The 26,827-nt window shown below is 41.3% G+C and overlaps 1 protein-coding gene across 10 annotated transcripts in view; it reads left to right on the forward strand.

The window, feature by feature from the left end:
• GBF1 (golgi brefeldin A resistant guanine nucleotide exchange factor 1) overlaps window positions 1–26,827 on the forward strand; it is a 432,716-nt gene that overhangs the window by 63,671 nt on the left and 342,218 nt on the right. For all 10 annotated transcript variants that reach the window (XM_085882025.1, XM_085882027.1, XM_085882026.1 and 7 more), the window contains one exon: window positions 1,340–1,406. In XM_085882025.1, the coding sequence (XP_085738151.1) occupies window positions 1,340–1,406 (67 nt within the window). The remainder of the gene's footprint in view (window positions 1–1,339; window positions 1,407–26,827) is intronic.

Consider the following 26,827-nt stretch of genomic DNA (forward strand, 5'->3'; position numbering starts at 1 on the left):
AATCACAACCGCACTAGACATTGAAGTGTGAAGCCGCTGTCACACCTTGACGTTTTAGCCAGCGTATGCCGACGTATGAAAAATTTGCCGAACCAAGCTGGCACACGTCGAATACGCTATGGGTAAGTTTTGTATACGTTAAGAGCACGCTGGCATACGTCGTAGTACGTTGGTATACGTCGTCGTACGTCGAGAAATTTTTAGCATGTTGAAAATTTCTCGAGGTACTCGGCGTATGACACACGTTCCGCATACGCTGGCCATAAGTTGTAGGCACGTTACGCGATCGTTGACACACGTCGACACACGTTACTTGCACGTTACTCATAAGTCGAAACACGTCAAGGTAATGGTTAGCGTCAGTGTTCCAGACTCCCTGTTTTTTTTTATATTTTTTGTTTCTTCGGTATAACGGTGATGTTGACACTTCGATTTCTAGTGCGGTTATGATTTAAATAGTTGAGCGGAAGCCTATTAATTATATTATATTATATTATATTATAACCGCACGAGAAATCGAAGTGTTAACATCACCGTCATACCGAAGGAAAAAAAAAAAACAGGGAATCTGGAACACTGACGCTAACCATTACATTGACGTGTTTCGACTTATGAGTTGTGTACAAGTAACGTGTGTCAACTATCGCGTTACGTGCCTACAACACATTACTCATAGGTTAGAAATAAGTTTCGGGTACGCTAAACATTACCGTGATGTGTTTCGACTTATGAGTAACTTACAAGTAACGTGTGTCGACGTGTGTCAACGATCGCATAATGTGCCTACAACTTATGGCCAGCGTGTGAGTGCGAGTCATACGCTGGCATACGTCAAAAAATTTCAAGCATGGAAAATTTGTCTATCACCTCGGCGTACAAAGACGTATGCCAGCGTACTACGACGTATGCCAGCATGCTCTTAACGTATACAAACTTACCCATAACGAATTCGAAGTGTGCCAGCGTTTTAGCCAAATTTTGCATACGTCAGGTATACGCTGGCTCAATCGTCAAGGTGTGACAGGGCCTGTAGGGATGGCTGTAACCGCGCAGTCTCGGCCAGAGCTTCAGGAAGCAGTGCAGAATAAGGATACTTGTAGAAATCTGGTCATGAATGTCACCAGAGGTTGGACACGACTTGATGGAACTGGATAACTGGATAAATTGCTTTGCAAGATTTAGTGGTGTTTACCTTTTGAAAGTTCATTGTATTGTCCATAAACTCTGGGTCATTTGCAAGCAAGCATGCCAAGTGAAGTTCGTGATGCAAAATTGTTTTGTAAATTGGTCAATGAAAAATTATCTTTTTTCTAACTGCTGATGTTATAACCACCTACAGGATGATGACCAAGATCCACTTCTTGCCAGCTTTGCACACCTTCGGGATATCCTCAGTTCCATTACAAGTAAGCTTGCTCCTTCCTTGTTTTGTTACACTTTCTCTATTTGAGTGTACAAAAGCTTTTGTGTCGGCAATTTTTTAAATCTGTTTTGTTGAGGAAAAAAAAATTGTTGCCATTAAAAGAAAAAGAAAAGGCTAATCGCACAACCCTTATTCCTCCCTCATTCTTTTGTTGTTCATCGTCATCGTCATCGTCATCATTTGGGGAAGGCAGTGATCCTGCAATACTGAACTTTAGTGTCTTCACATGCTTCAGAAGAGCAGACTTTTGGAAGGTGGAAGCTCTCATTCCAACAGTGCTTGTCCAATTTAGACTTCAATTTAATTGTTGTCTTGGCTTCAAGTACTTCCTGTGGAAGATTGTTACAGTCATCCACCACCGTACTGCTAAAAAAAGTACTTCCTGACGTCTCGTGTTTTGGCTCCAATGCCTTTCATCACATCCTGTGCCATTTATTATTTCCCTTCATCTTTGTTTTATATATGTAAATATATATATGTATATATATATATATATATATATATATATATATGTATATATATGTATGTATGTATATATATGTATGTATGTATATATATGTATGTATGTATATATATGTATGTATGTATATGCATGTATGTATATATATATAAATATATATGTATGTATATATATATATATATATATATATATATGTATGTATATATATATATATATATATATATATATATATATATATATATAATATCTGCCCTGCTAGAGCTGTCCCGGTCAACTGTAAGTAGTGTTATTGTGAAGTGTAAACGTCTAAGAGCAACAACAGTTCAGCCGCGAAATGGTAGGCCACACAAGCTCACAGAAGGAGATCGCCAAGTGCTGAAGCGCGTAGTGTGGAAAAATTGTCTGTCATCGGTGACAACACTCACGACCAAGTTCCAAACTGACTCTGGAAGCAATGTCAGCACAAGCGCACTGTTCGTCGAGAGCTTCATGAAATGGATTTCCATGGCCGAGCAGCTGCACACAAACCTGGGATCACCATGCACAATGCCAAGCGTTGGCTGGAATGGTGTAAAACTCACTGCCATTGAACTCTGGAGCAGTGGAAACGCGTTCTCTGGGGTGATGAATCGCACTTCACCATCTGGCAGTCTGACGGATGAATCTAGGTTTGGCGGATGCCAGGAGAACGCTACCTGCTCGAATGCCAACTGTAAAGTTTGGTGAGGGAGGAATAATGGTCTGGGGCTGTTTTTCATGGTTTGGGCTCGGCCTTTAGTTCCAGTGAACGGAAATCTTAACGCTACAGCATTCAATGACATTCCAGACAATTCTGTGCTTCCAACTTTGTGGCAACAGTTTGGGGAAGGACCTTTCCGGTTTCAGCATGACAATCAATGCCTCCGTGCACAAAGCACGGTCCATACAGAAATGGTTTGTCGAGATCCGTGTGGAAGAACTTGACTGGCCTGCACAGAGCCCTGATCTCAACCCCATCAAACACCTTTGGGATGAATTGGAATGCCAACTGTGAGCCAGACCTAATTCCCCAACATCAGTGCCTGATTCTCACTAATGCTCTTGTGGCTGAATGGAAGCAAATCCAACATCAAGTGCAAAGCCTTCCCAGAAGAGTGGAGGTTGTTATAGCAGCAAAGGAGGGTGGGGGACCAACTCGATATTAATGCCCATGATTTTGGAATGAGATGTTGGAAGAGCAGGTGTCCACATACGTGTGTGTGTGTGTGTGTGTGTGTGTGTGTGTGTGTGTGTGTGTGTGTGTGTGTGTGTGTGTGTGTGTGTGTGTGTGTGTGTGTGTGTGTGTGTGTGTGTGTGTGTGTGTGTGTGTGTGTGTGTGTGTGTGTGTGTGTGTGTGTGTGTGTGTGTGTGTGTATATATATGTCTATGTGTATGTATATATATATATGTATATATGTATATGTATATGTATATATGTATATATGTATATGTATATATATATATATATATGTATATGTATATGTATATGTATATATGTATATCGATACAGTGGGTAGAACAGGTATTTGATACACTGCCGATTTTGCAGGTTTTCCCACTTACAAAGCACGTAGAGGTCTGTAATTTTTATCATAGGTACACTTCAACTGTGAAAGATGGAATCTAAAACAAAAATCCTGAAAAATCATATTGTATGATTTTTAAATAATTAATTTGCATTTTATTGCATGAAATAAGTATTTGATACATCAGAAAAACAGAACTTAATATTTGGTACAGAAACCTTTGTTTGCAATTTCAGAGATCAGACGTTTCCTGTAGTTCTTAACCAGGTTTGCACAGACTCCAGCAGCGATTTTGGCCCACTCCTCCATACAGATCTTCTCCAGATCCTTCAGGTTTCAGGGCTGTCGCTGGGCAACACAGACTTTCAGCTCCCTCCAAAGATTTTCTATTGGGTTCAGGTCTGGAGACTGGCTCGGCCACTCCAGGACCTTGAAATGCTTCTTACGGAGCCACTCCTTAGTTGCCCTGGCTGTGTGTTTCGGGTCGTTATCATGCTGGAAGACCCAGCCACGCCCCATCTTAAATGTTCTTGTTGAGGGAAGGAGGTTGTTGGCCAAGATCTCGTGATACATGGCCCCATCCATCCTCCCCTCAATACGGTGCAATCGTCCTGTCCCCTTTGCAGAAAAGCATCCCCAAAGAATGATGTTTCCACCTCCATGCTTCACGGTTGGAATGGTGTTCTTGGGGTTGTACTCATCCTTCTTCTTCCTCCAAACATGACGAGTGGAGTTTAAACCAAAAAGCTCTATTTTGGTCTCAGACCACATGACCTTCTCCCATTCATCCTCTGGATCTTCCAGATGGTCATTGGCAAACTTCAGACGGGCCTGGACATGCGCTGGCTTGAGCAGAGGGACCTTGCGTGCGCTGCAGGATTTTAATCCATGACGGCGTAGTGCGTTAATTATGGTTTTCTTTGATACTGTGGTCCCAGCTCTCTTCAGGTCATTGACCAGGTCCTCCCGTGTAGTTCTGGGTTGATCCCTCACCTTTCTCATGATCATTGAGGCTCCACGAGGTGAGATCTTGCATGGAGCCCAGACCGAGGGAGATTGACTTATCTTGAACTTCTTCCATTTTCTAATAATTGCGCCAACAGTTGTTGCCTTCTCACCAAGCTGCTTGCCTATTGTCCTGTCGCCCATCCCAGCCTTGTGCAAGTCTACAATTTTGTCCCTGATGTCCTGAGACAGCTCTCTGATCTTGCCCATTGTGGAGAGGTTGGAGTCTGATTGATTGAGTGTGGACAGCTGTCTTTTATGCAGATAACGAGTTCAAACAGGTGCAGTTAATACAGGTAATGAGTGGAGAATGGGAGGGCTTCTTAAAGACAAAACTAACCGGTCTGTGAGAGCCGGAATTCTTACTGGTTGGTAGGTGATCAAATACTTATTTCATGCAATAAAATGTAAATGAATTATTTAAAAATCAAACAATGTGATTTTTCAGGATTTTTGTTTTAGATTCCGTCTTTCACAGTTGAGGTGTACCTATGATAAAAATTACAGACCTCTACGTGCTTTGTAAGTGGGAAAACCTGCAAAATCGGCAGTGTATCAAATACTTGTTCTCCCCACTGTATATCAGAAGTTATCTGGGTACAAAAGCTTGCAAGCGTGTTACCATTATTAGATGACCACCAGGCAGGAGACCATGTGTGTACGTCGGTGTTACGTATCTGCCTTTCCTCGCCGGCAGATTCGTCTGTACTGGTTATCATGTTGGAACAGCATTTTTATTTGTTCAAATCATGAGTGTTTAACATTTTATTCTGTTATATTAATGGTGTCGTATTAATTTGTGATTGGAATGATTATCTTTGGAATGAAATATATGGAGATTGAGTTTATAAGAAGACGGAGGAAGTTGTAAAAGGGGGAAGGGAAAAGGAAAAGGTGGGGTTTCCCGATCGGAATGGAAGGCCTGAGGCATTCATTTATCCCTCAGGGGCAATTTATAATAGCTGGAGAAGACCGCTTGAGTTATCACCGAGATGGAAGTCACTATTTATCCTTCGGTAGAATTCTCCAATTGTCCAAGAATCCAACCAGTGCAGTCCAATGGGCTGGGAATGTTTGGGCTAACTTTCAGGCTACGGTGCCAGATTGCTGATTGATAGTTGGCATGGATGGTGTGCATCTTCAGACAGTCCTTACATGGTGGCAATTGTCCTGACTCCACATTCCCTGCCTTTGTTCGGAATAACAGATAGCGCATCTCATTCACATCAAAAATATCAGACTGAGGAGTATACAATCTGCAAACAAATTCTTCAAGGCAGTCTTGGAGTTCAGATGATATGGTCCAATTCTCTCCAAGTTTTGTGAATGCTTGCTGAAATCGGGTGTTTCCTTTGAGTAGCATCAGAGCTCTAACTTTTCCACGACCACTGAATGCACTGACTGTATCACAGCCAGTGAATGCATGCATTCCAATCAGAGAGTTACAGACCTGTTTGCCAAGTGATGTAGCCTCTTTGCTAACATCTATAAATCGGCCGTGGTTTTTAGTGCCACATTTGATGAAGATGTTGCAGCTGATAGTTTCATGGAATGTCAGAGAGAGTCTGAGGATGTCTGTATCCTCTGCAATGATGACAATCGATGAGACATCGGATGATGCATGCTTGGCATGAACCAGGACACGTATGTTCTGCTTCCTCTTGTGATGTTTTAAGTTCAACAAGTTCAACAGCTTCATCACAGGTAATCTTTGTACATGTTTCACCACTGGTAACATACATCGTCTTCTCTCCAAGTTTCTGACGTTCCTGCCATTGTTCCACAATGAATTGGATAAGCTTCGTCTTACTGGCACCACAACATAGAAGCAGTCGCCATTGTTGGATTTTGTGACCTAATATTATGTTGGTGAATCTGATGCCAGTGTCAGACCCTCTTGTGGTTCACTCTGGATCTTTTATTGATAGCTGTTTATATACATCAAACACAACATCCACACGCTGACTGGATCCAGCGGCTCTCATAACATTGGCAAGTACCTGATCAGCTAGTTCATCAAAGGTCATGTGGTCTCCATTGGTTTTCTGGATTAGGCTCATTCCGTCGATGATAGAAGCTGAAGGTTGCGTGATTTCCTCAGCTGAAGATACATTAGCCTCAAATTTCTTGGCCAGAGCAGCCTTATTTGTCTTCTTTATAGTTCCATCACAGTTGGCAAGTGACCATGGAAGAGGACCCAGGGGATACTGCAGCACCTCCTTCATTTCAATTTTCCGACTCTATGCAACCAAGAGCATGTGCCCGAAAAGTTTATGGTCAGTCTTTATATGAGGATCACCTCCTTGTTTGTTATCTTCTTCGTCACCTTCTGTTTGATGCTAGCGAATGTTTTCAGCTGCAGTTTGGGTATTTTATCGAAGAATCCAATCATGGTCTGTTCAATCCTACACTCTTGGAATGTTGTGTATGCTGTCTCACCTTTTTGCTGAGCTGTGAGGAGGTCATTGACAACATCTGGTGGTGCTGTAGCACCTGTCAATAGGCTAACCAGTTCAGTTGGTTTACTACCAAATGGATTCGTCCAGTTGTTTTCCATCAACTCTACAAGTGACTGGACTGCTTTCTCGTCTTTCTGTATTCTTGAAGGAGTAAGATCTACATGACTCTGTTCTGAGTTACCCACTTGTGTCATGTTTTGAAGTTGTTTCAGACATAGGCTCCTATACTCTGCATTGATGTAGAACTTGCTGACTGCCCCAGCACTGAGACTAAATCCTTTCGTTCCTCCTGCTGTCTGGGTATCTTTGTTGACAGTCTCCTCTATCGTTTGATCCACGGCAATACGACCAAATGGGTTATGATCGCCCAATTGTACAGAAAATCCTCCATTGTGCTGGAAATGATCGTATACATTTGGATGTCTCCTGGAGAGTGGTCATTTGGCATTAGTATTTTGATAAATACCTGGAGTAATTTTGTTTGTCATAAGCGAAACACCAGGGGATCATTGACCTGATGGCTGATAGATGTAGCATCCAATTCCCCTCTCTTGATGACCTAATCAGCGCAAGCAGGTTCTCTACCATATCAACAAAAGACATCCACAATGTGGCCAACTGACCATTGCTGAACCGGAGATGGTTAAGATATTTGTCGAACAGATTGAATACTCGAATACAAGATGCATCAGCCAGAACGGTATCTATGGTTTCATTGCTTACATTTTCCTTAAGTGATTCCAGAGCTGTGATCATTCCAGCCAGATGTGGCAAATCGTCAGACTGGTATTCTTCTCGCCAGATGGAGAAACCTTTCCATGCTAGCCTGAGCAGTGCTTCATACATCAATTTACAGAGACGGACTCCACGATTGCAGTTACGTTCTTCAAGAACTGTATTCGCTGAACCCTCTGCTATGATTCCAGATTCCACTTATATGTCGCGCAAACCAGCTGAGCCGAATCGTTTACCTATGATAGATAAGAGATTGCATAGTGTTGTATGGAATGCCCCCATCCGAAGAACGATGTTCTGGTTCATTTCGTCATGATTCCATGTGATTTCTGCTCCCTTGGCATATAAGGCCTGATCAAAAACACATACAATCTCGTTGAGGTCCAACGTCTTCTGGATAATCAGTGCTTGCTTAAGGACTTTGTGAACTGTTGACAGTTGTGTCGCTGGTGCATTGATTGAAGGTAGATATCCCACTGTGTCTTTCTTGACATCTATATGATCATGGGCATGCATGTTGAAACCTGTCCATGAGCTGATGGCTTGATCACTGGTGTTCATTTGCCTCACTTTTGACCACAGCAGGTTACGGAGGTGTGCATCTTGAATGACAGATTGGAAGTTCAAGGCATCTAACTTTGGATACTGGGGGACCAATCCTTTCCCCTGCATTATAGTGAGGAATTTCCAGATGAACTGGAGTTATACTGCGCTTTTTGCTCGGTATTAGCTTAGGCAATACCTTCATGAGTGGAGCAGTTGTGGCTTGTGGTTGTATAATGATCCCGTTGACTCGATGTGGTGTACCCCCACCACTGAGAGTTTCTTCAAGGCGATCAATGTTATGAAAGGCTAGTGTTGTGGGAATGTTTGTATGGACATTTGTAGGCAAAATCACATCATTGTCTGCTGTCATTGCTTGCTTCTGAAGACACAAGGTGGTATCCAACTCAACCAGTTTGGAGTAAGACATTCCATGGCCTCGGCGGTTGAGCATTTGAATTAGTTCAACATTTCCTGTCAGAGATTTCACACTCCATGGCAGCAATATATGTTTTGCTGGTATTATGGAACCTCCGCAAACTGCATACACGAAGTCCTGACCTATTGACTGAACCAGTCGGTCTTCAAGTGAACTGAAACCTGTCACTGACTGTTGTGCATCCCCAACCAGTAGAAATGTTAAGAACATTATCAGAGATTCAGGGAGTTCCATGTAGTCAGCTGTCAGCTGGTCAATTTGTGGTGGCCATAGTTTCTTCTTCATTTTCTTGATATCTGACCGCATTTGAGATGCAGATTTTTCCACCATTTCCTCTACATCACACTGTGGTAAAGAACTCTATTTGTTCTTAAGTTCATCATTCTCTTTGACAAGTGATCCAATTGTTAAATTATCAGCGTAGACAATAAGTTTTCCATTGGTGGTGGTTACAAAGTTGAGCGATTCGCCAAACTCTGATTCAAGCCGACGTCGTATTTGTTTCTTGGTTTGTGGAAGAACTTCATCATGATTATAGCCCAACATGCCCATGAGGTTCCCCAATATTTCTGTCAAACTGGTCAGTTTTACCACTTCAGGTACTGAGAATAACGTATTTCTGATATGTTCAAAGAGCATGTTGTATGCATTCGGAACTGCTACCTGATATTGTTGTTCTGCATCTTCGACTGAGGGTGTAGCAGCTTTAGATTTCTCACCTTTGGTGAAGTTACGATAGCTTGAATTGTGGTATCGGGCTTCTGCAGCAACTAACTCTCTGGATGTGATTGCTAAGATCTTGTCGTTCATCTGATTCAAAGCTGCCTGTCACACTGTCTTATCCGATCTCAACTCTCTAGCCTGATGTAACACTTCTCGTGACTTTGTCCCCTTCACATACTTATTCTTCTTGTCACAGAAAATACAAACTTCTTGCAAAACTGTAGATGACGATGTAGATGGCTCTCGAGCAGACTTCCGCTTAAGTGGTTTGGTTCCTTCTGTAATACCCTTGATTTTTTTTCCAATGTCTTTTTGAGAGTAAAAGTGGCTCGGCCGTTCCTATGGTAAAGTAGATTGTCATCATAATCATTTGGGTCTAAGTCTGTTAAACGATTGCAGTTCTGTATTTTTGCTGCTTCCAAGAGAGTTTCAACAGAAGCAGTGTCTTTTGGCTTTGTGATCTCAGAGGCAGGAGATTTCTTCATGCAGATTATGCACGTAACTTCCTCTGTGCGCGCCTTCTTATGTGGTACTTCCATTATGTATCAGTGGTCAATCCCAATCTGAAAACAAATGACAAATTTGTATAAATACTCATGACTTCTGTGTCATAATTTATAAACAAGCACTACCGAACAAGACGTCACCACCATAGTTGTTCACAAGAAGTAATCGGCTGTTGTTAATGGATATACATGGCTTTGGTAATGGTTTTAATAATAAAACTAATGCTTAATATAAATATAACTTACAAAATACACTTAAATATTCTTAAATATTTGCTTGACAAGTGGAATGTAATAACCATATATCTGTAAAGATAAAATTTGAACTTATCCTACCAATATTCAGAAGACCGTCCAACATTTCAGGATGAAATCTGAAAGCAAACTTATCTATTCTATCATACTGATTGGCGGGAACAAATGAAATGAAACATAAATACATGGCTTACTGTGTGATATGGTATTAAAGAATTAGTCACATCGACAAACGCATCTTAATTTGCAATATATTTCACTGTTTAGTGTTATTGCTATAGAAATTATATTTCGAAGTTGGGCACTTAAGTCATCAAAATTATCACAATGAAATACATAAAAAGGGTAATGATTTTGAACCATATGGCAATATATATGTATATATATATATATATATATATATATATATATATATATATATATATATATATATATATATATATATATATGTATGTATATATATATATATATGTATATATATATATTTATGTGTATATATATATTTATGTATGTATATATATATTTATGTATATATATATATTTATGTATATATATATATTTATGTATATATATATGTATATATATATATATATCAAAAGAATTGTCAAGTGTTATAATTCAGTAAGAACACCTCATAACCTTTACAGATTAATATACGAGACAAAAGTAAGTTTTAATTGTGTTTCGAGTTCTGAAAACAACCCTCGACGAGAATGCGCTGGGTCAAATTCTAAAATTTGTCACAACTGCCTTTTGAGCTACCCTGTTGGAAAGTCTATCATACAGTTTTGTGTTGTCCTATGATATACTCAAGCAATAAAATAACTTTCGTGACCTGCCCTCAGATGATACCTCTTTTATCCCTGGCCCATGGACTAATATTCTTATTTATCATTTTAAAGTACATTGATGTCGTTCGATGTTCTTGTCTTGCTTGTGTCGTATTGCCATTTCCTCTGCGAGCCATATCCATTGTAGAAGAAGAAGAAGATATAAAAAAAAATCACCTCCTAATAATAAATGTCAGGAAGTATATTGGTGTTCAATGTTTGGGTTTTCAAATATTTGATGGATTGTGCTTTAACTCTCAGTAGTGTATGTCTCTACTGTAAAAGTGAAATTGCATATTTATATATTTGTTTGTTTACGAGCAAATACAACCCTTCGCTTCGCTGATGGGAATATTAAGGGGTGAGGGGGAGTAAGAGGGAGAGAGGAGGGGTGGGGGAGCGATGAAGGAAGGGGTAGTGAGAAAGGAGGGGTTGGGGAGCGAGGAGGAGAGTGAGGGGAAAGCAGTGTGAGGAGAGGGGAACGTAACCACCATCCGGATATGTCTGGACATAACCACCATCTGGATACATGTGGAGATAACCACCGTCCGGGCATAGCCACAGAGACAGAGACAGAGACAGAGACAGAGACAGAGACAGAGACACATGTATATATATATATATATATATATATATATATATATATATATATATATATATATATATATATATATATATATATATATATATAGATGTTGATGTTGATATTGGAAGGGGTTGAGGGGAGAGGAGGAGAGGGGAGGATTCTGGCAGATGTGATGTCCAGTTTAACGGCACACATATTGATAAATCGCCCTGCCTGTGAAACACCGGGATGGCAGTTTATAGCTGGGTTGGGATTCGAACCCAGGCTAAACAGCTTGGAGAAAGCATGCGTACCTCTCAGCTATCCCATTTCATTTTTTTATTTGTATTTGTCTATGCCGAAGTGACCACAGAACATTGTGGGGCCATCACAGGTGAGTGGCCCCTGAACATTGTTTGAGGCGATTGAAATGCAGTATTCTGTGACAGTGAATATTGTAGAGTGCTCGCCAAGTGGCTTAAGCACTTCAACAAAATGGTTGATAAGGAACAGCTAGCTAGGCAAGTGATTAGCAATCACTGAACCGTCGTATTAAACACCCACCTCCCGGAGATGCCTGGAATATCAAATATGTCTGACTTGGACAGATGAACACTTTTTTTTTTAACAGTCAGAACCGTTGCGAAGTTCAGTTCTGGAGCTTATATTTTGTAATTTGGCCAAGTTTAAGAGATTCTCGAGATTATCGCATGTGTGGAAATTAAAGCCACGGACGCTGGCATCTCCAGGTGTTTATAAGCATTGCAATGTGTCCAATGATTCATAAGTATGATGATCAGGCATTTGATAATATGAGTGAGGAAAGGGAATAATTTTTATTTATTTTTAACCCCAATTCTCCCAATGTAAATGTATGCAGTATCATATAGCACCCCCGGTGGTAGTCAGTATTACTAATCATCATCATCTTGAATAAAGAAAGATTGAAAACTTTAACAATGTGCATTACGTTGATGAAATCCGAGTGAGAATAATTTGAAGTTTACAAAAAGATTTATATCACTCATTTTAAAGGGAGGTTCAAACCAAATAATCCAACAAGGAGCTTCGCAGCAAAGTGGAAGTGTTTTTTGCTTGTGACATTATCAGCAAGGATGGTTGGTGAATATGATGTTAGCTGACTTACAGTGAGATGGAACATGAACTCGAGTAAATTATAGAGTGAATCGGACAGTGTTTATGAAGGACAACACGTTGTCTTTTGATTAAATCCATCAGCAAAGCGATGGGTAAAAATGCCTCGTCGATTATATATTTTAAATAATTTCCAGTTGTACCATAAAAACGGAATGCATGTTTGCATGCAAAAGTTGAAGCACTCGATTCATGCAATGAAGATGAATTAAAATTGTTTTTTATTTTTAATTTCCCTCTTGTTATTTGCATCGGCAAATTGTCCAAATAATGAAGGCTGTTTGTGATCAAACTATTGTTGTGATTGTAGTTTTGAAGAGAAAATGTTTTGGCATAATATCCCCATCCATGAGTTTATCACAATATATTTTTCTATTTTCATTTTAAAATGCGAACAGATATGTTTAGAGGGTGCTAGTAGTTGAACTCGGCGTCTGTAGTTTTGTATAATGTGTGGCTGTGATGCTCCACCAACAATGGATTTAGTACATTGAGCTGCATGGAGAGAAATCGGCGTGAGCCGAGACTTGCAATGCACGAAGTGAAGTCATCGAAGAAACCCGTGGGAGTATGAATGAGAGGGCTATCTGTATTGACCGAGACGTGGCACACGAAGCTCCATGTCTTTACTCTGTTCAACCTGCCTGTAGAGGCTGAGTTCTCAGCAACTGGGCAAGCACATGGAGAAAGTTACCCCTGGTGTGCTTGGAAGGGGTATTGTATTACATGTTGAGCAGTGGGAAAGCTTCAATGTGTTTGATTCCCAGGCTGAGACGGATGCAGCTGCTTTGCATGGTGGCACTACCAAGCAAAGGGCTTTTTGTGAATGCTAGTTTGATGCTGGCAGCAGCTCATCTCGTGGACAGCTGTCATTGTGAATCATTCTATCTCGTTTATAATTGAATGCACGCACCATCGAAAATGTTGCAAACATTTGTATTTATTTATTTTTCAAAATATGCATTGTAAACCTAAGAGGAATTGGCAAGGTATCTTGTTGCTGCAATGCAATTTTAACTAGAATTTAACTTGGCGTTGCGCAGTCTTTCATCGGTGATGTTTATGATCATGTGGGTTAACCACTGTGCTTCAATTTTCAGAACATGTTCGAATGAATCTCCTACATTGTAAGCAGATATTAATACACAAGATTTGTTCTACTGAGAAGCTACTTTTGTGGTATAACAGTAATCGTTTTCATGAAAGCCATGTAAGGTAACCAAAGGACAAACGTATTAGATTATGTTAGTTGAGCGATTATTTTTTTTATTGTTTAAGTTTCTTGTGATCATCACGATATTGGGAAAACTGAAAGCATAGATTAAGCTTTTCTGCCTGTTTAATGCAGGTGGGTAAGGTTGCAGGTGAGCAGCATGAGATGGGTCAGGAGTTGTTCCCTCGAACCAAAATATACAAAACAAATATCTGGTGAATTTCCCAGATTTCCTGTCTGGTGAAGGATAGAAAATGATGCATCCTGAAGAGACTAACGAGGTTCATTCTCCAGAGCCTTCAAAAACACTTGTTCATTGACCGGTCAAAATGCATAACATGTCGAAAAGTCACAGAAGAATGCCCCCTGTGTCCTGCAGAGTTTTTTTTTTAAGAGAAAGGACTCTGTCGTAGGTGCATGAGCTGCTCTTGATTTTGAATTTAGCTCATTTATATGAGGGTGATGCAATTGCAGAAACTCTCGATCCAACATCGTGCCTTGTGGCATAAGTTATGCCAAAACGTAATGTGTGACAAAACAGCAAAAAATAGAATGCCACTCGGTAGAGCGTATACCTCTGCCCGGCTGAACAGTTTATGTTTTGTATCCCACTGATAGGTCGGATCTGGATCTGGACCTGAACCAAAATCGAATCGGCTTATTCTTGTCACTTACCCAACTCGTGCACCTCGTTTTGTCAGAACTCGTCCACAACTTTTTTGAGATATCATATTAGCTATATATTGTTTTTTTTTTTCCCCATCTCTCAATGGTGAAGAATCACTTTTTAAAAAAATTCGGATCTGCACCAAAATCAAATCACTTCGTCCTTGTCACACACCCAACCTGTGCAACAAATTTCTTCCATGTTCATCCACAACTTTTTCAGATATCCTGCTCTCAGAAAAATAGACAAACATGCTGAAGATGCTTTAACAGGAACCTCCAATTGCACATGCTCAGCTTCCGATAGGTGACGAGAAATATCTGACTGAAGCAGTATGCTGCTGGAATTGGGTGTCTTTTATGCATGCTTTGACTTGATTTAAGTGTATGCTCCCTCTGTGGCTTTTCTTTTGAACATATTACACTTGTCAAGCTTAGTTTTGGAAACATTGTTGTTGATGCAAAACATCACAATAAGTGCCTCACATCACTCTACAAGCTTGCTTGGGATAAAGCCAAAAAGGGTCACTGCACCAGCATTGCTTTGGCTGAACTAATTTCTTGCAGAGAAAAGCTCAATTAAACAAATCAAATGCAATTGTATTAAAACTGTCGGATTTGGCAACAGACTTTTGTGTAAGGTTTGAACAGTTGGGTGTGAAACAAATGCAAATAATCCACATGGCTAGTCTAAAGAACAAACTTTTAGAACACATCCCAGGTTTCAGAGAACACACCAAAGGAAGAGAAGTGTTGCTTGTAGTTTTTTTGATGACAAAAGGCAGGCAATTTCCGATTCTTGTCGGAAGCACATGCTCCAAATATCAGCTGAAGAAGGATCTTTCTATTTGGACTGCCAATAAAAGTTCGTCCCATCATCGTTCCTTCTACTGATGCATATGATTCTTGAAGGATCAAACCTTAAAGCTCGAGCATTCAAATCCACAAATATAGCAGGACTCACCATTGGTCAGCTGCTGATGTTTCTTGCCGTTTTTACTTTACATAGATTAAGAAGTTATGCAAAGCTGTCAGAAACCTTGGAACACTCTTTGTGCCGATTGCCGTTATTCTTGAAACTAGAAAGATTAATTGATGGTCATTGCATGAAATTGAGATTATGTGAATGCTTTTGCTTGAGGACGAGATTGATTGCTCTGATTTTCTTAACACAGCTGAAAAAGAAGTACAGACTTGTTGCAAATGAAAGAGAAGTAGATAAATGGTACCAAGTTCCAAATTTATTTTATATATATATATATATATATATATATATATATATATATATATATATATATATATATATATATATGTACTTTTTTTTTAATGAATGAAAAATTAAAAAATTTGGTTCATTCATTGAAAAAAAATTCCCTGCTTGGCACTATATCATCAAATGATTTTATTCATGAACCTCTTCAAATTTTCCAATTCTGTTTATTATAATGTGCACAATTCCTCCCGAAATCCTTCAACACATTTGCATCTGTTATGGTCATACCATGGGATTACGAATGTAACTTAGGACTGGTTCCCAAGCCTTTCATGCGATTAAAATTCAAAAAGCCGAAAAGTAAATAATCTTCAATAATTATGATCTATGCACAATGTTCTTATTACCTATTACGTGTAGTTAAGTACACTATATTTAACAATCACTTCGTACTTCAGTTGGAGATTAAGCTGGTCGTCCTGCATGTACTTGTTTGCTGAAATTGTATGGAAAAATAAAGGTCTCGATGATGCTTTTAGCCAGAAAAGTGGAGAGCTGGTGACATTTAAAGGTCCCATGACACTCAAAAGTACTGAAATTGCATATATATATATATATATATATATATATATATATATATATATGTATATATATGTCCTATCAGAGTTTTTCATCGTGATTTCTGATCTGACAATGTTTTTTTTTCACAATACTCGTTCTGTAAAATTTAAAATTAAAAAAACAAACCTTCGGGAACGCCCTTAAAAATTCTGCCGAAATCTACTGAACGGGGCATAACCCACATGACGTCATCTCCAGAACAACAAAGACTGCATGTAAATTACTCGGGTTAGTGGTCTACGTGATTCTATTGGCTTCCTGTGTGTTTCCACATTCGATTGGTCGACTCAAACGCTTCGTTAATTTCTGCTTTAAAAAAAATCAAACATTTGGTTTTGAATAATGGATGACATGGACTTTGATTTGTCTGGTAGCGACAGTGAGTGTGAGAGAAATGAAGGATTTTGGTCTGAATCAGATGGAGAATTGTCGGATAACGTAGTCGCGGGAGGTGAAGTTCAGGCAGCTGGAAATGGAATACGGCCTTATGGGCCATCAGTCGTAAGCTGGATCGTGCAATTTCGTTCCACTCATCGGGGGGGTAGACAAAACCTTGATAATATGATAGTATATATCCAAATACATACGCATCCAAAAGTTCTCCACTCAAATAGCTGCAGTTATTGTGTATTTTCATCTTGAAAATCGATGGATTCCCCATGCTCTCTCATTTGAATTTTCTCCACTCGGATCACGTGTAGGCCACGTGACGCCTCGACAGTCAATAGATCGGCTGACATCGTATGCAAATTACGTCAGACTGTCATGTGACCAACTAAGTTGTCCAAGATGGCAGCTTCCTGCAGGGAGGAAATCACCGGCAGCCGATTGGCGATTTTTTTTTTTTATGAATATGGCCAGTGAGGACGCTCCACCGTGTATTATTGACCAGGACAATGTACCGAACGAAGAAGTCAAACGTTTTACGTCTGCAAGATGGGATAAATGGAGAGAAAGTGTCAACAAATGGCTCGTCTTAGACGGTCACGAACGACGTTTAGCCGAGAGTGCCGGCGCGGTAGGACCAACTTCTATCATGGGCCTATTGTACCCGGGGTGCAGGTGTAAAGATTTCAAGCTACCCCCCTTTCAAGTTACCTCCCGGTAATCTGAAATCGATTTCAAGTTACCCCCGGGGGTAGCTTGAAATCAATTTCATCCTACCCCCAACGATTTCAGATTACCCCCCCTCAAAACATTTATTTATGTATGTTTATTTACAAAAAATAGTAATTTAATTGATTTTGAAAACGAATTGGGGAAAAACCATTGACCACGTGACCGCCTTAAAAGAGTTTGCAATGAATTTTGATTTTATTATGAATGATTTTATTTTAATATTGTTATTAATTGAAATCAGTATTTCTCATACAGTTATAGTTTTTGCCGCATTTTTATGAAATCCCTCTTCGATATAGTTGATCCAAATAGACATACTGGTGTATCTTTTTAACCAACTCAGACTCTATTTACAATTATGGAAACAACGCAATAAAATCAATATATAAGAAAGGCAATGAAAACAGCTCATTTTTAATTCACAATTTCGTTGTGGTGGTGGTGGTGGTGGTCGTATGGCAGCTAAGCTGCCGGGGTAGCTCTCAGTTCTTGAAGCGCGACTGTGTCGCTGATGCAGTGCCCCTCAACCAGTACACACACTGGAACTGGTACTCATTTTGCCGACCTTCAAAGGATGACAGGCTGAGTGCGTAGCCTGGTGTTGGCTCAGTGGTTAGGGTGGTGGCTTGGTATCCTAGGGTCCTGAGTTCAAGCCCTGTCGGCCGCTAAGTTAATGCACCGGGGGGGGGGGGGGGGTTGACTCAGCATGTCATCCTTCCGAGGTCGGCAAAATAAGTACCAGTTCCAGTGTGCGTACTGGTAGAGGGGCACTGCATCAGCGACACAGTCACGCTTCAAGAAATGAGAGCTACCCCGGCAGCTTAGCTGCCATACGACCACCACCACAACGAAATTGTGAATTAAAAATAAGCTGTTTTCATTGCCTTTCTTATACATTGATTTTATTGCATTGTTTCCATAATTGTAAATATAGTCTGAGTTGGTTAAAAAGATACACCAGTATGTCTATTTGGATCAACTATATCGAAGAGGGATTTCATAAAAATGTGGCAAAAACTACAACTGTATGAGAAATACTGATTTCAATTAATAACAATATTAAAATGAAATCATTCATAATAAAATCAAAATTCATTGCAAACTCTTTTAAGGCGGTCACGTGGTCAATGGTTTTTCCCCAATTCGTTTTCAAAATCAATTAAATTACTATTTTTTTGTAAATAAACATACATAAATAAATGTTTTGAGGGGTGGTAATCTGAAATCGTTGGGGGTAGGATGAAATTGATTTCAAGCTACCCCCAGGGGTAACTTGAAATCGATTTCAGATTACCGGGAGGTAACTTGAAAGGGGGGTAGCTTGAAATCTTTATACCGGCACTCCGGGTACAATAGGCCCATGATCGAAGTTGGTCCTACCGCGCCAGCACTCTCGGCTAAACGTCGTCCGTGACCGTCTAAGACGAGCCATTTGTTGACACTTTCTCTCCATTTATCCCATCTTACAGACGTAAAATGTTTGACTTCTTCGTTCGCTACATTGTCCTGGTCAATAATACACGGTGGAGCGTCCTCACTGGCCATATTCATCAAAAATCGGCTGCCGGTGATTTCCTCCCTGCAGGAAGCTGCCATCTTTGACAACTTAGCTGGTCACATCGATTTTCGATTTTCAAGAAGAAAATACACAATAACTGCAGCTATTTGAGTGGATAACTTTTAGATACGTATGTATTGGGATATATACTATCATTGTATCAAGGTTTTGTCTACCCCCCCCCTCCCTCCTGATGAGTGGAACGAAACTTGATTTTCAGGCACTTTCTGAGCCATGGCTGATGGCCTATTACCAGTTCGTGCCCGAAGCAGGACAAGCAGAGGAAACTGGCAATGAAATTCCAGGCGTTCATGACGATCGGGAGGACATCGAAGGAAGACTTGGCAATAACAACTGGTTAAACAAAATCCTATTCATAATTCAATAATGTAAATTCGACTTGCATACTGCTCGATATCAGAAATATTTTAGTGAGGTGACCTGACCAGCGCAGTGGACATGTTGCACCGCGGTGAATGAATCGCAAGCAAGGCCAGCCCATGTCATCGGCCGTATCTCTCCACGCATAAAACGAAGCAATCTCGCTGTCCTGATACAATGAAAACTTGTGTGCAGAACACGCCTTGTGACACAATTGTCTAGACACAATCGGACGGACGACAGATTTATCGGACTAGGTCTAGACTCTAGAGTTGACAAGTACCTTGTAATTAGCATGCACACAATGTATAAGTCAATGCGTAAGAGTCCCGAGGCTATAAGGCCGTGTAATAGGAGTATCGGGGATTTGAGGAAGCATGAAGTGGGCATTTTGTCAGATATCCAAATGGACATTTATTGTCGTCATTATTTTTTATCTTGGGTGGGCATGGGTATTCCTGTATTGTTTCTTGTTGTTTGTAAGCTTCATTGCAAGGGTATACACAAGTCAACAAGATTTCTTTTCTGTTGCAGTTTTCATTTCTTTGTGCAGGTCTGCTCATTATCTTTGCACTATACGTATATATTTATATTTAATAATTGTACTTTACATTTTAATTGCTGTAATATTTTGGGCAAATTACCATGTGCAGTCAGTATTAATTCCTTTACAGTATTGCAAAAAGTATATTCGTTTATGTGCCGGTGCAAACTGCATTATTCTGACCCACTTGTACAGTAACAAAATAAACTCCTCATGTGCCTTTACAAAGCATGTTGCCTACCCGATACCTTTGTCGATGTGTCAGAAAAGCAGGGACGTTTATTATCCTAAGCGAACCCTACCCTACCCAGGCATGCAGTTGACGTTTGTGAAAACGTTGAGATTTTAAAGAGCATTGTCCTGGGTGTAGAATTTTTTTTTTTTTGCTGCCACCAGAAACATGCTGCATCACCAATATTGTCTTAAATTAGAAAATTCTGAAATGAATTATGCTTGCTCCCTAATTAAAAAGTGATTCACATGCCAACGGCCTTGGTATAAGTGCATGTACAACAACAGTGCTGTTAGCTTGCCTCCACTTGTAATTTATTTCTCATAACTAAGACGTAGCAATACCAACGAGACATTCATTCATCAGAAGACGATCGGTGAGATAGCAAACACATGTGCACAATGCATTTGTACGTACTTTATACGGCGCGCGACGTCTAATCAATCCACTCTGTGCGAGTCACGTTCTGGAGATGATGTCAACGGTCAGTGACCTGCGGTTCGCTGAACTCAACTTTTTTGAGGGGCGGGGCATAGCAAGTTGTGAAAAGCACTAGAAATGTTTGAAATATTGGTCTAATTATCCCATTGTTGATTTAAAAAAAGAAACATGGGTGATTTCTTCACTGGGAATGGTCAAGTTAAGCTATAAATAACCAGAAAGTTTTGAGTGTCATGGGACCTTTAAAACAGTTGTACGTGCATCGGTTGGTGTTTGTAAAATGTTTAAGATGCAATGATCAAATGTGGATAGAGGTATACACAACAAATAATGAAGAAAACTAGAACACCACTCGGTGGAGTGCATACCTCCGTAAGGCTGACCAGTTTACATTTTGTATCCCACTGATAGGTCGGATTGGAATCTGGACCTTCACCAAAAATTTATCGGCTTGTTCTTCTCACCAAACCAACTCGTGCACTGATCTATGAGAACATATCGGGCCAAATACATTTTTGAAATGTAATGCTATATTTCGTTTTTGGCCCCATCTCTCAATAGTGAAGAATCACTCAAAAAATTAAAAATTCTCATGTCCGGATCTGGATCTGAGCTTCACCAAAATCGAATCAATTCTTCATTGTCACATACCCTACCTGTCCACCAAGTGTCATCTGAATCCGTCCATAACTTTTTGAGATATCGTGCTATATATCGTTTTTGGTCCTATCTCTTAATGGTGAAGAATCGCTTAGAAATTTTAGTATCCAGATCTTCACCAAAATCTAATCGATTCATCCTTGTCGCACACCCAATATATCCACCAAATTTCGTCCGAATCTATCCGCAACTTTTTGAGATATCCTTCTCACAGACAGACAGGGTTGAAAACATAACCTACATCTCCCTTCGGTGGTAGAGGAAAGTAATAAAACAAAGCGTATGAACCTAATTTTATCTCTTACAGAGCTTGTTGCAAATGTGAAATCCCTTCTTCATCCTTTTTAACACTGTCTGCAGTCTGTACCTCTCCCTCTGTCATCTCCATAACTTCCACTTCCCCCTCCAGATCAGTAACTCCAGCTTATCTTTGCTTTCTCCCTGGTTCAGCATCTTCTTGAAATTGACTTCTCTTTCCTTCAGTACACCCCCTTTTTGTCATTAACTTCCCATCTCCATCCTTTATCACCATCCACCCCTCTACATCTTTACCATCCTCATCTCTGTCTTAAGCTATTATATAGAATACAGATCATCTTCTTTCCACAATCCTCTTCTGACTTGCTGTACACGTCCGCTTCCATGTCATTCCTTGCATTATGCATGACTCTCTGTGCTGCTCTCTTCTGCTTGTACAAGTGCAACAACCCTGCATCCTCCCTTGAACTTCTCCATCCTCTTCTAAACCTCATTATTCTTGCAGACGACAAACAACTCCTGGTTTGAGAACGATTTACATTCCTGGACCCTGTTCCCAAAGCTGGAGCAACCTGTCCATTTCTGCCTGTCCATTTCTCATTACCATTGGAAATGGTTCTCAAACCGAATACACTAGAATTTGATTGACACCAACACATGTAATGCCATATTAAAAGGTAAAACAATGTACAATCATGGAGGAGAATGAAAAACCATAAAGAGTGTGGTAAAGTTGTTATTAAAGTAAATATAAAGTAAGTACAGTACAATATTTTTTTACCACTTTATTGTCTTCCTGCCATACAAATGGATATAAAACACCACAGAGGCACTTAAATGAATCAAAATGTACATCAATCGCAGTCCATCTTCGATAGCTGGAGCTGGGCAATCCACTTATGGGAATAGCTGGTCAAGAGGATTTGGGGTGGGGGTCAGCCATGCTGGAGTTACTGGGCTCTCGGGGACAGTGAAGTCTGACATACGCTGGACTCTTGATGTGGAATGCTCAACAGCAAAGTTTCTTGAGATCTTGGCACCCTCTTGATGTACGAAAAGAGGGATGTCTTGACAGAGGCCTTCTTATTCTCGTCGTAGATGAGCTTGTAGCAGACGAGGCCATCCCACACTGCCTTGGAAGCTTTGGTGAAGCGGTCGAAGTTGAACTCGGCCTTTTTCATCTCAGCCAAACTGGTTTCAATGGTCTTGAATGTATGAGCCTCGTGTGGTCCTTTTAATTGTTTCCTTGTTTTTCATGATCATGCCGATTGAGGAATGTTTGAGGCCCAAGGAATCTCCAATTGTCTTGAGTGTCTTGCCTTTTTCACGCGTCTTAATGATTTCCTGTTCAATGGTCAAGATGCGCATCTTCTAACTAGGAGTAGCACTTCCAGAAGGACCAGCTCTTCGTTCAGCCGTTTTAGATTGATTGAAGGGTAAAAGCAGTGAAAAAGGACAGTGAGAGATCCGCATGGGAGGAGTGCCGAAGGTAGACTGAGGAATTCATGGAATGTCTGAGTATTTGAGACAATTGTGCGGAGGGAAATGATGTTTGTTGTAGCAGACGTTCCCAAACCGAGAATTGTCTTTACCTACATACTTCCACCACACCTGGTTTTTGCCATTTTTTGTATGCCGAGTCGAGGCTCGTGGAAGAGCGAGAATACAGAAAGGGTCAGGATGCATCATAACGAAAGGAACATCAGAAAGAGAAGGGGGAAATGCCATCAGCAGGGCCGAGGGAGAAAATAGACAGGAAGGAACAAACTAGGGATGCGGGCAACGGTGAGGGGTAGGGGAGAATGCAAGGCATGGACAAGATGGATGCAGAAGCATAATTTGGAACAAAAGAGTGGAGGTGAACAGTAATTCTGGATTTTGGGAGTTTCACTGGAAGGGGATTGCTGATGGACCATGTGAGTCCTGCAAATACCTGGGGTGAGGGATGAAAGGGAGGGACAATGCACGGAGAGGGTGCAAGACCAGTAAGGAGGAGGACAAAGACAGAGACACCACTGACCTGTCTGCGATGGCAAAGTGATATGGCCATTGTCTCAGCTTCATCATGGGAATTCCAATGATCTTGAAGGCCTTTGTTTCCATGGTGTCAAGCTGATCAACGTGTAAGGCAGGACCGCCAGCCCAGAAGAGAGAGCTGTATTCCATCAAGCTGCAGATGAAAGCCTTGTTGGTGGATCGGAGTTCAGGTGGACCAAGGAAGGACTTTGCACGACGGAGGATGCCCAGTCGGCAACTAGCTTTGGAGGCAAACTTTGAATTGTGGTTTGCCCAAGAAAGATCATGGCTGAGAGAGAGACCCAAAAGTTTGAGTGACAACGTCTTCGAGAGGGTTGTTGAAAAAGAAGATGGGAATGTTTGCTGGATGGTCCTGAGAGAGAGAGAGACTGACTGAGAGAGAGAGAGAGACTGACTGAGAGAGAGAGAGAGACTGACTGAGAGAGAGAGAGAGACTGACTGAGAGAGAGAGAGAGACTGACTGAGAGAGAGAGAGACTGACTGAGAGAGAGAGAGAGACTGACTGAGAGAGAGAGAGAGAGAGAGAGACTGACTGAGAGAGAGAGAGAGAGAGAGACTGACTGAGAGAGAGAGAGACTGACTGAGAGAGAGAGAGAGACTGACTGAGAGAGAGAGAGACTGACTGACAGAGACAGAGAGAGAGACTGAGAGAGAGAGAGACAGAGAGAGAGAGAGAGAGAGAGAGAGAGAGAGAGAGAGAGAGAGAGAGAGAGAGAGAGAGAGAGAGAGAGAGAGAGAGAGAGAGACACTGAGAGAGAGAGAGAGAGAGAGACACTGAGAGAGAGAGAGAGAGAGAGACACTGAGAGAGAGACACTGAGAGAGAGACACTGAGAGAGAGACACTGAGAGAGAGACACTGAGAGAGAGACACTGAGAGAGAGACACTGAGAGAGAGACACTGAGAGAGAGACACTGAGAGAGAGACAGAGAGAGACTGACTGACTGACTGACTGAGAGAGAGACACTGAGAGAGAGAGAGAGACAGAGAGAGACTGACTGACTGACTGAGAGAGAGACACTGAGAGAGAGACACTGAGAGAGAGACACTGAGAGAGAGACACTGAGAGAGAGACACTGAGAGAGAGACACTGAGAGAGAGACACTGAGAGAGAGACACTGAGAGAGAGACACTGAGAGAGAGACACTGAGAGAGAGACACTGAGAGAGAGACACTGAGAGAGAGACACTGAGAGAGAGACTGACTGAGAGAGAGACTGACTGAGAGAGAGACTGACTGAGAGAGAGAGAGAGACTGACTGAGAGAGAGAGAGAGACTGACTGAGAGAGAGAGAGACTGACTGAGAGAGAGAGAGAGAGACTGACTGAGAGAGAGAGAGACTGACTGAGAGAGAGAGAGACTGACTGAGAGAGAGAGAGAGAGAGACTGACTGAGAGAGAGAGAGACTGACTGACTGAGAGAGAGAGAGAGACTGACTGACAGAGACAGACACAGAGAGAGAGAGAGAGAGAGAGAGAGTGAGAGAGACAGTGAGAGAGTGAGAGTGAGAGTGAGAGAGTGAGAGAGTGAGAGAGTGAGAGAGTGAGAGAGTGAGAGTGAGAGTGAGAGAGAGACACTGAGAGAGAGACACTGAGAGAGAGACACTGAGAGAGAGACACTGAGAGAGAGACACTGAGAGAGAGACACTGAGAGAGAGACACTGAGAGAGACAGAGAGAGACTGACTGACTGACTGACTGAGAGAGAGACACTGAGAGAGAGAGAGAGACAGAGAGAGACTGACTGACTGACTGACTGAGAGAGAGACACTGAGAGAGAGAGACACTGAGAGAGAGAGAGAGAGACTGAGAGAGAGACACTGAGAGACAGTTGTCTGGATTGAAAAACGTATTCCAAGTGTTTGACAAATTTATGAATTTGTCATGGTCTGAAGAGAGAGAAGAGATTGCTGCCTGTCCATCTGAAGGATGAGGGATGTGACAGCAGAGGGTGGAGTCATCAGCAAATCGATAAAGGGGATTTTCCAGAGATCATTGATGAAGATTAGGAATGGGGTATGGTCCAGAACGCTGCCTTGGGACACTCCAGGCTTGACAGGTAGAAGAGATGAAAGGATTCCTTTGAGAGCCACACAATGGCTGTGAGAGTGGAGGAAGTCAGAAACCCTGGAGTGGACTTTGCCTTGGATGCCCCAGGCAGACAGTTTGGAGAGCAAGACGGGATACCAAACTGTATCGGAAGCACAAGATATGTTCAGAGAAACAGCCCTGATCGCACTTCTGACATTGAGAACCTCCATCCATTTCTGGGAGAGTAGAAACATCATGTTCAAGGTAGAGTCACCTGGTCTGAATCTGAATTGATGATCTAAGATGAGGCTGTTGGAGAAAAGGAACTATTTTATGTCAACTGTGATGATGGATTCCATTACCTGAGCTGAGGATTTGAAGTAAGTTAATAGGACTGCAAGTTATGGGGACCCATTTTTGCATCTTCTTCTGTAATGCAGTGATGTTGGCTGACTTCCAAGCATATGGAAGATGACCAAGGACAATTGACAGGGGGTAAAGGGCAGAGTAGGAAATGCAAGAGCAACAGAGTGGATTTTTAGGACTCGTGCTGTCGAATCAGTCTCGGATTGCCAGAAATTTCTCTCCCTTCATTGCAAAAGACACAGAGTCGAGGAAAAGTTGGTGCAACTGAGAAGGGTGGGTACAGAGAGAGGGGTTGGGGACACAAGATTTGGAAGCAAACATAGAATTGATGCATTCGGCCTTCTCACGAGCAGTCGGCTGTGGTGTCATTTGAGGAGAGGGAAGGGGACTATACACCAGACAGACTTAACAAGGGACCACCAGGTTGTAGAGGAGGGAGACAAGTTTGAAAGTTCAATCTCTTGGCTCTCTTTAGATTGGACACGCGTGTTGCGGCCTTTCCTGATGTTTTTCCCCACAAATATTCTGCAACACCCACAAATGCCTCTCAGTGATACGTTTACTCATCATCCAGACCCCTGACTCCCTTACTAAGTTCCTCATATTTGCCATCCCCTTCTACTTCGACTCTGCAACAACATAACCTCTGCATTTTTACCACTTTATTGTCTTCCTGCCGACCCTCTTAGCTTCTCTCCTTTTCTGCATGCACACAATAAACACCACAAGCTTCTGCAAAGTTGTGACATGCTACCGCACGACTGCCTTCCACCCTTGATCCTCCACAGCTGTTGTGTCTTAACTATCAACAAATACAATTCTGTCATGTGCTGTCTATTACTCCATGTA

The sequence above is a fragment of the Eptatretus burgeri genome, chromosome 5, assembly GCF_056783735.1.
Source record: "Eptatretus burgeri isolate ZD-2024b chromosome 5, Ebu_testis_v1, whole genome shotgun sequence".
Taxonomy (NCBI): domain Eukaryota; kingdom Metazoa; phylum Chordata; class Myxini; order Myxiniformes; family Myxinidae; genus Eptatretus; species Eptatretus burgeri.